We start from the raw sequence: 10,569 nt of genomic DNA on the forward strand, positions 1-10,569 counted from the left end.
AAGTAGGAAGAGGACAAGGGGGGCTGTAATTTTTCCTCTGCTTACACAAATTCTTCTTTTTCTCTTGGTTCGTTTCATTTTTTCGCCACGAGGTTAATTACTCGAGGCGACCGGTTACGCGTGCGATGGGCAGGTGCGGTATGTTCGTGAGATTTTTACGCAATTTTATTTCGTGTTTCAAGAATGGAAAGCAGTCTACTTTTAAAGAACGAGGTAATTGAGGCGACAGCTAATCAGCCAATTTACTTTTCAATTTTCCCTTATCGATACCCTGACGGAAGCGGCAGAAGAAGAACAAAAAACGTGTGGTTAAAGACAACCTTTACGACCCCTTCGAATGGTTCTACTGTCGGTATTGTACCGTCGGAAAACAAGTAGAGATAAGACAACTAATAATGTCGCTAACTGTGTAACGTATATCAACGGTATGTTACTTCTGCTGTACAGGGTGATACAAAAGACAAGATGACTGAAAATCTTGAAAATTTAATTTGCCCAGAATGTGAAAAGATAGAAGTTAAAGATCAGCCTGATACAACGAGAGATTTTTTAACTCGCGCATGTCCCTTTCGTGTTTTAGTCAACGACGAGATCTTAATTTCTCGCGCGCGTTCATTTTTTAAGACAAGGATCAAAGTTACAAGCCGCGGTCGTACCGGTGTCGTTTCTCCTCGTCAGAGATCGAGGAAGCAACGTTACAACATAGAATCGGCTAACTGTACCTGAAAGACGCCACAACACGCACTGATCGCTGACGTTAAAACCCTCTATAATAGTCTCTTCCCTTTTTCTACCTAGCGTGACGTGTCTGCAGAAAAAAAGAAGAAACGAACAATCACGATCGTTGAGGAAGATTGTTGTTGGAAATGAAGTCTTTGTAGCGAGCGGGAAACGTTTATCTAATAGACGATTCTCGTACGAACGTGAGAAAAACACGATCGTGCTCGATGGTTTTCATAATGAATTGACTTTTTGTTCGATTTGTTACGCGTCGCACTTTTCAGTTCCGCTTACATTACCGACGATTTTTCGCGTTCTATGCGACGCACGCGATATGTTAATGCCATCCAGTTGCAAAAACGCAGAGGAGCGGAGGCAAAGAACACCGACCAGTGTTTCATCTATCTGTTCTACAGTTCTATCGATGACGATATTTTCAATGTGGGTAATCGTAAATTGTTTAGCCGCATTTTATGCATATGACCAGTAAATATGTTTTACCATTGAGGGTAACCTAGCCTTACCGATCTATCTTATCAATTGAGCTAAGATTACGATTAATATTTCGAAAGATTGACACTTACCGGCCACGTGAACTCGAATGGAAATCTGATGGGATTGGTGAAGCTTGGCATGGCGACGTTGGGGCTGAGATTAACGATGTTCTCGCCCAAAACGGGTGTGACGACGTCGCCGTATGTGCACGGCGTCGTCGTGTCGATCTTTACTTGATATTGTTTCAAGCAGACCCTGAACCTGGTTTTACAAACGCCTGAGCACTCGCCGGTCTTGGAAGTGCTGCCTGAACAGCACTTGCCCAGACTGTCTTTTCCGTACTCGTTCACGAATGACTTCAGTCTCAACTCGAACACCCCGGAGGCGTTTACCTGGAAACAAATTGGATTTCGTTCAATAAAAATTCCATTAAAGAAACAAATTATTGGTATTCTTATCCTAAGTGCGTCTCTCTTGCGTATCAATTGTCATTTAATTCCAATTAATGGATCTCGAAATACTTCTCGCTGCACCGATTTATTCCAACTGTACACTAGCGCCACTAGATTACAAAGATTCAAAAGGCAAACATTTCGTGATTCCGTCTTTAGTTCAATGCGGTAAAGTGGCACAATGTCGTCGTAATTTCATCGTGCGGACGCTGTGTGATTTAGCAACTCTAAGTAACTGTACAGACTGTGCGAGGCTGCCACGCAAAGTGTACGTATACCTGTCTCAAGACGAGACTACCGTGTGATGAACCAATAATTACCAGCTTTTTGGTGAGATCAGATATATCTCGCATCTCTTCACTACTCATCGTAGTTCTTTGCCTCGCGTATTCTAACGTCATACGAGACAAGCAAATGAGGCACTTCTGATTTCGTCAAAAAACCAACAATCGTTGGCTCGCCTTGAAATAGCCTCGTGTGTCTGCCTCGCACCGTCTGTTCGTATCTTTAGAAATATAGATCTACTAAATTGAACATTATCGCTACGAAATTGAAACGATGTCGCGTCCTTCATCTAAACAGAACTTTAACTCGAATTTATATGCTCTACGCCGATTCGTTTCCACGAACTGACGGCAACGACAGAAGAATATACAAGAGAACCAAGGAATCCTCAGAGCTTGCTCGCAACACGCGACAAACAAACTTGGCCAACACACTCCACGTCGGGGGTCGTCTCGTGCCCAACGACCGAACCCGCCGCCGGGGCAGCACGTGTGTAAGCTCGTTTTTGCGCACGCGTTCATCTTCTGTGCTGCACGTCTCCCAGGAGGAGCAGAGATATCCGCGCGAGTGACCCAGCAAAAAGTGCTTTTTTTCGCTTGACAAGACGCGAGCGAGAAACCGCTGGTAAGAAAAGAGGGAAAAGAAGACGGGTAGAGGCGCAGATGGACATTTCGCCACGCGTGCTGCCGAGCTTCGACGATCGTGGAACACGAGGGGCGTTTTCATGCAAAGAGAAAAAAAGAAAGCGTTCTGAAAGCAGTCGTAAACGTATTAACGTATGCTACCGACCGCTGTTCCTCGTCGCGTTAAACTAAAGTCACGAGAAATTCGTTACGAATCCCGATGTGTCGAGTAGAGTAGGAACGACTGCATATCTAACCAGAGATATCTGGAAGATTTCTGTATTTCGTCAAATACATATATAAAAGCTTAAATCGATCGAAAACCACCAATGGCTACTTTGTAACAAAATGTCCGCTAACCTACAATGTCACTCTATGAAGACTTTTAGCGAGAGGCGTAAACACATGTAGAGGTTAAGATCGGTGAATCAGAGAGCAATCTGGGCGGAATGGTTTTTCTTCGGCGACAGAGTATCCAGTGTAAACAGAGCCGATGTGTCAATATTTCTCCGGCTCTACCCTGTCCTTTGTCGTCGTTCGGATAGCAAAAGTTCTTGACCACTGTGGACAATGGCCTACGGCTATGTGAACACGCACATACATACGTGCGCAGGTGCGCAAGTGCACACACAGAGTCATCAGACAACCGAGAAAGCCTTCCCACGAGACATTGTATAGCCTAGCAAAAATATACATATATCGTGTCTCGCGTGAACGAGAGGAGCGCACTAACCTTACTATCGAGCCTGCGGATCGTTTTACGATCCGTCCTGCGCGTCCATTATACGCCCGTTGCGATCTTCGAATTTCGTACTCGGTGACACCGACATTCCTTCACCTTTCTTTTGTCAGCAAGTGAGAAAATAAACATAAAGGACTGACATTTTTATCGCGTTTACGTTAAAACGATCGTTCCACACGCTTTTCGCGAGGCGGACTGGGAATATAGATGGCGTTTTATGAGTTGTAAGATCGGAACGTGAAAAAATATACACGGGTACGAGATTTCGCGATCGAACGAAAGAAATACATATTCCCTCGCGAACTTTTCTCATTGCGAATCGTAAAACACAGCAGGTTAGAGGTAACGCGTACACACAGGCGGTTCACCACGATCCTCGATGAGGAATTCTCATTTTTGGCGCGCTGGAGCGCTATTCTCGGAACGAGAATGGCCGCCACCGACTATTTACGGATACAACCGGCGTTATTTCGTCACTAAACAATTTTCTAGAGGAACCCTTTAAGCACCCGTGATCCCACGTCGCATTGTACTACGTATTTCGATATTTCTCGATTTTACCGATTTGAAGATGATGATAGATTGCTTTCGCGTATTTTCAAAGGTACGCCCGCAGCGAAGGTCGGAAAGAGATTATTGAAAAGAGAGTAAGACGCGATGGGGTAGTGTCGTGGAACGAGACGCGAGGAGAGCAGACGAACAGAAGCTAGACACTTCTAAAAGAGTGGATCCAGATTTAGAGTTGTATGCCGGCGAATTCTGTTGCCACTGGTTTTCTCCTCTTTCGACGGATGGTTTGGAAATGTGACCGACAGAGAAAGAAAAAGATGGACGACGTTAGAGGGAGGGACAAGCAAAGAACTACGCGAGAAAGAGGGAAAGGCAAAGAGTGAAAAAAAAAAACATCTCTCCCAGGAAGAATACACTTGGAACTCGTGGTGACTAGTGCGTGAAAAAGAAACGAAACTATTATACACGCAACCATGAAGTTGTATTATAAATACGTTGTTACGTTGAGTTTATAAAATTGAATATTTCCACAAGAGAAAAAGGACGACTGAGGGAAAAGACAGATTGAAGGTGAGTTAAAATTGGAAAACATTCTGCAGCTCGATCGAACCTTATACACATTTACAGATATAGCGGTCGACTGGATAAATATAAGCCGCGATCGCACTTACGCAAGTACTTAATTAGACGCGGGAGAACGTATCAGTGGTGCGCGCGCACAAACACCAAAATGAGATGGTAAATATATAGAGACGAGCTTCTATTCTGAACGCACCCATCGATGGCGTGTCATCGTTTTTACCATAAATACCAACAGAGAGCTTACGACCGGTTTGACAGACGGGAACGTCTCTTGGATTCCGAACCAAAACATCGCGCCATTCATCGACGACGACGAAGGTCGCTTACGATGTGTCTCCGAGTTGACAAACGTATATCTCCCTCTCCGTTCCGTTTGACAACACGCGACACGGATTAGATCCGTTGACAAAATAATTCGTTCATTCGTATATACCACTTTATTCCTTCATCCAAAGCATTGCATGTCGATATTTTACGATATCGTTCGATTTCATTAACATTAGAACTATTCACGCATACGATCCGGAATATGGAACCTGTACCAACGCAGTCAAATAGAGTATGAAAAAGTATATAATAAAAGATTTTGACCGTTATAAATCTATAAAATACATACAAAGTATTGTAAATTATATATTTCGGTTACTCTAATGTTGCTTTTTTTAAAATTAAGCATCAACGCTAAAAATGACATTTTGACTATTTTGGTAGTTTTAATATTAAGATATGTTATCGATCGATCTTAGTCATTTTACAAGTTTTATACAAAGGTGGCGCGGCGATTACGCGTTAAGCAATACTCCTATGAAATCGACCGAAGCAATGATTGACGGACCATAAAACAACCTCCGATAAAAGAGCCGGCGAAATAGAAGCTAATGTATCCTGATCATTTTTCTCCATCCAAATTTCGACGAACTATCATTCGACTTTGTTACATTGATATGTGACACGCAACAGAATTGCAGTTTCGAGAATTGTTCGGAAGGAATATTCCGAGGCTGGAATGTGGAGGTACGAGATATTTCGGAAGGAGACGGTTGTAAAACACTTCGGCGTGCGTTTAAAAAAGAGTTTTGCAACGCGTTATACAGCAACCTACGGACGCCTCTAAAAATAAACAGAAATATTTCCACGAAACCGCCGACCATCTTTCTCGAACAATGCGAAAAAGAGAAAGAAATGGCGGTATTTAAATTTTGACCAATTTCACACTTCGCGCCTAAATAAACTTCTTCTCTTTTCAAGGAATATTTCCGAAACATCTTTCTTTCTAAATTTCAAGTAACAGAATCGATCGTGAACTGCGAGATCGATGAAGAAGAGAGAAAAGAATAAAAGATTAAACTTACCGCTCGGGGTGCTGGCAGAAGCACGACGGCGATCGTCCACACGAGCATCGTGGTCCACATGTTTGGTGGTTGTTTCCTTCGATGTTTACACGCCGCCGGTGCGTCCTCGGCGGAGGTGTGTGGACCGTGGTGCTGTGGTGTGCTCGTCGGCGTTACCTGCTCGCCGTAATTTCGCGAGGCTGCATAGCCACTGTACCGTACGAGGTACAAGCTACTGTATCCTTCCAACACACACTTTTTTCCGTTTTTTCGTTGATCGATTTCGTCAAGATGTCGATATAGGTAATCCTCGTTTCGATAGATGTGAAAACTTTGACCGGTTTCTATTTCACGGAAAGATGTAGCGAAAGGAAAAAAAATAAAGTCGTCGAAACGAAGGGAACTCGCGAATGACTCGCGCGGTCACTTCTGCTGGTCTGTAGCACACTGTATAATACACTCAGAAAAAAATTGATACTGGTATATATTTATTTATATTTATGTATATCCGATGGCAAAGAGGTATTCACGGTTGCCGCGAGAATTATAAGAAAATCACGCGCGATCACTGAACACTGTGTGACACACTTTATTCCATTATCCGTGGGACGCCGAGAGTCGTAGAACAGCTTCGTCCGACAGGGTACAGGATAAATACTCTTGCGCGTAGGATCTATGAAAAACACACTGGTGGTTTGCGATCCTTCGGGCGACGCCTCTCTCTTTCTGATGATTTCAATATCTCCCCAGATTCTTCCTTTGCCTCTATATGCGTATGTATCTATATAATAGACAGATCGTGTACTCAACGATTTCTATTAATTTTTTTTTTTTTTTCTATTTCCGTCAGCTCTTCGATCGATGTTAAAAATTCCACAACTACGCTCGTGTTGAGCGTTCGTTCGCGGCGCACGAGCCACTACGTTGACGAGGAGCACGACGATCCGCCACGAGCATAATTTTCCACGAAAAGGCACGAATACCACACTCTCCTCCTCGCCAACCGTCGCAACAACGACGAGTCGCGCACTGACTGGCCGTCGATGAACCGTGAGGAATATTCCCTCGGAGACCGCCGGCAAGAGTAGCACGAGAGGAGAAGTGATGTCGGCGATGGTGGTGGTGGTGATGGAGGAAAGAGTAGGAGGAAGAAGAGAAGGGTAGTGGTGGAGAGGCGAAGGTGGAGGTGGAGCGAGGATACCCTCGTCGTGTGTGACGAGTCAAAGACGAACGGGAGAGTCAATGTGCTTTTGCCTTCGCACACCGACAGAGGGGAAGAGTTTCGTAGGGTTAAGGGGAAGGGGAAAGCAGGAGAAGTTACACACTATAGAGAGAACCGGCACGAAAGGCACTACTCCGCAGCTGAGCTACTACTGGATCCAGAGATGCGCCCCTTAGCCCGCGGTACCGGTGCCAGTAAGCCCGTATTTTCCTTTGTGAAAGTACTGTTCGATCGTGTGCGTACGTATGTCGGTATACGAGTACAGCTTGATCTCACTCTCTGTTCAGTCAAATGTATTCCTATCCTTTTTCCGTTCTCTCGGTATATACACCGTGTGGATATATATGTACGGTTGTAACTTCCACTAGAAAAGCTCTGTGTGTATCGTCGAACGTGTTTCCGCGCCACTAACAGGCAACACTAGCGCCACACTGTGGTCACTTCGGGAAGCACTATAAGCATCGTCTGGCTCACGAAACACTGGCAGCGCGTGATCGACAGATGGCGAGTCCGATCTCGGTTTGTTTCGTGTACACGATGACTGTATAGGAATTTTGCCGAATCGTGTTGACTATATAGTGTCTGCGCGCGCCCGCCTCTTTTCCTCGTTTTATTTTCTATCTCTGTCGCTCCTAGGACACGACAGAACAGAAGATATCCTTAGGTGATAAAGCGTAGTAAACTATAGTCCGTCTTTCTTTCAATTAAAAACGCTCTTCTACTTTGCGCGAACACGCGTGCGCTTTAAGTTCTGGAACGACGGACTATGTATCCGCGTCTACACCACGGCGTGCAACCCTCGACTGGAGGTAGTAAGCCGGGAGCACCCCTACTTATAATTGTGGTCCCGCCGGGCCCCCGGCGGGAGGGGTTGTCCAACTAGAGGGGTGGTGGGTAGCGGCTGCGCCCGTGGCACTACGTGTGGAACTCTAGAGGGGTACGGGGAATTTGGGCGAGGGACCGTGAGGGGAAGAGGATGGTAAAAGAGGCAGCTGCAGGCCGGCTGCACGCGCCCACCCCCACCACCGTAGCCCCTGTACGACACCCCAGCCACTCGTGCGGACTTCTTGCCCGCTTTGCTTGCCTGCCTGCTTGCTTGCCTGCTTGTCTGTCGTGGAGACTCCTCGGGGCGCCTGTCTTCTCTCCCGCCCCCCTTCTCTCGCTCTGCTTCCTCACCTCTCGCCAATGTCGTTATGTCTTCGTCCTACTCCTTCTTCGGGCTCCTTCGCATGCTTTTCTGCTCTACCTCCCTTCGTTCCAACATTGCACCGGTTACACTCCCCAGCTTGTCTCTTGTCTCTGTTCCACGAGCCACGATAACTCGTACCAGCCGTACCCCATCCGACGGCACGCGCCGCGTGCCACCTCCTCGTGACGTCATACCCTCTTTTTAAGCATATTACGCTTCTTACGCGCCGCGATACGCTCACAGACCGAACGGGTTACCGAAGCCCGGGCTGCATTACTTAAGTCGCGATACACACCACCGCCATCCACTGGCCGCTACTCGCTAGTCTGATTACGTCCAAGTATTGGTCCTCTCCTCTCCTCTTCTCGTATTCTCGCTCCACCGTTACCTCGAAAGAAATTATGTTATAGGACGCGATCTGAGGGTGTTCTTTAGTAAAATTGTCTTTAGTAAAATTATTGTGGGATCTGGTGGAGGCGACGAAAAAGTTGCGACAGTATTTATACAAAGTGATAAATACTCTCGTATACATGTAAATAATTAAGTTGGATAAATACATTTTTTTCTGAATTAACGAGTGCCCTGCGACTTATAGACGCGCGGGAGTGCATCATCTCCCGCGTTGTACTCCATTGTACGTATTTTCATCGATCAATGTTCCTATCTCCTAAGTTTCACGAATAAAAATGTTTACTTTAAAAACACGAGTACGAAAATGGACTCGCGGCTCTCGTTAGTAAAGCGTATCACCCCGATATTGGCACTCAATTTGCTCGCGAATCGTTGAGAGTTAGGCAGCCTATTCGTCGAACGTTTCTCGTTTTGTCACCCTTCCCCGGTTCTTTCAGCGGATGCGTAATACGCAAAAGTCTCCTGGGTCGGTCTGACGTCACTCGTTGCAAAACCTGATGGGGTGCGGTGAACCCCACCCCGCCTCTATCGGCCCTCTATGCAAGACGCGTAAGTATTAAGTATATGTGGTGTAGTGTACGGGGTGACAGATTATTACGGTGCACATACTGCTCGTCGCGGGCTTTTGTGCTTGGATTATAATACCCTGGACCTGTCTCGAGCACGAATCGACGTCCCCCCTATTATTCCCCGGCGCGAATCGCATTTTTCGTCCCCTCTTCGATCCTTCATTTAGTTTTCGCAGCCTGTTCCGCAAAGTGCCATGGACAATAGTGCAATCGTAAATCTAACATTATGGCTCGGAAACTAACTGTACCGCTCGTAAAATTCTCCTGGTCCATCCTCGTTTCCTCTTTACTCTATCGTCTTACCATGTTCATCTCTTCCGATTCTGTTTGACTCTCAATTGTCCTAGTAATTCTCAAATATCCCCGAATGATTCATGATCATCACAGTTTAAATTATATTACATTTGAGTTTAGATACTTAATTTTGAGATACGTAATTTTAATTTTCTACATATTTTACATTTTACAAGATAAATTCTAGCAAGCATTTCTTCATTTGCTGCACTATGAAAGGGCTAAATGGCCGTACTCTAGTACTGTTGCGTAGGGCACCTACCTAATGATACCAATTGTAGGTTAACCACATAATTTATTTCACAATTATATAATCGTAAGCGGAGGAACAAGGATGTATGCTAACAGGAGGACGAAATCATGGCCGCGTGATGGAACAAACAGTGCTAACAAAAGTGATAACGTGTCACGAAGGAGAAAGAAGCCTTTGTTGTTTTCGTGGCGTACACTACGGGGACGTGTGGCGACCATGGTACCCGTAGGCCGTAGGTGTATGGTATACTTCCGGTCACGAGGTGGTTCAACAGGTCAGACCAAGGGGGAGCCAGATGGAACCACTTCCGCCCTTGCTTCTGCCACTACGCTGCAAGTAGTACTCCCTTTCCATCCTTTTCTAAGCATACTCCGCATATGAGCACTGTCTCCTACTTTCTTACCCTATTCTCTTTCTCTCAGATTGTGTACGGCTTGTGTACAAACAGATTGAGGTAAGAAGATAAATCTAGAAATTAGAGAAGAGATTGCTGTCGATATAAACAAGCCCTCATAAAAGGTTCATCCATATTAATCTTGACAGATCAATCTTGATCGGTTACTCGATATCTTTATTATCTAAGTTATCGAGATTATCTAAATTTCTATGACAAACGTCTAGGTACTTTTTCAGATAGCGCACGATGTCTTGTACATGTTCATTTTACGTCATTTTACGTTTCGGTTTACATTTTGAATTTCTAAGCATTTCATGTTTTTCCCTCCGGCTATTATTACGTATGTAGAAAAATTCCCTAGCATTCTAAGTCCTTAAATCGACTAAAGCCAAAAATGATCGGTGATATATTTCGGAGGTGAGAATTTACAATATTTCGAAATGTAAACGAATCACATTACCATACTATTAACTCTTTAACTTTTGAGTAATTTT

General features: G+C 45.0%; 1 protein-coding gene across 2 annotated transcripts in view; it reads right to left on the bottom strand.

Moving 5' to 3' along the window:
• Nucleotides 1–7,710, bottom strand: part of Delta (neurogenic locus protein delta) — a 48,450-nt gene extending 40,740 nt beyond the window's left edge. The window contains exons 1-2 of one of the 2 annotated variants that reach the window (XM_069132922.1): nucleotides 5,762–7,710; nucleotides 1,305–1,607 (exon numbers count right to left, since the gene is read on the bottom strand). In XM_069132922.1, coding sequence (XP_068989023.1) covers nucleotides 1,305–1,607; nucleotides 5,762–5,821 — 363 coding nt within the window. In that variant the 5' untranslated portion in view covers nucleotides 5,822–7,710. Of the gene's footprint in view, nucleotides 1–1,304; nucleotides 1,608–3,308; nucleotides 3,500–5,761 lie in introns of those variants that run through there. The other variant, XM_069132923.1, reaches the window with a different exon arrangement.
• Between the last annotated feature and the right edge of the window lie 2,859 nt (nucleotides 7,711–10,569).

The sequence above is a fragment of the Bombus flavifrons genome, chromosome 3 (genome assembly GCF_040668555.2).
Source record: "Bombus flavifrons isolate JBK064 chromosome 3, iyBomFlav1_principal, whole genome shotgun sequence".
Lineage (NCBI taxonomy): Eukaryota > Metazoa > Arthropoda > Insecta > Hymenoptera > Apidae > Bombus > Bombus flavifrons.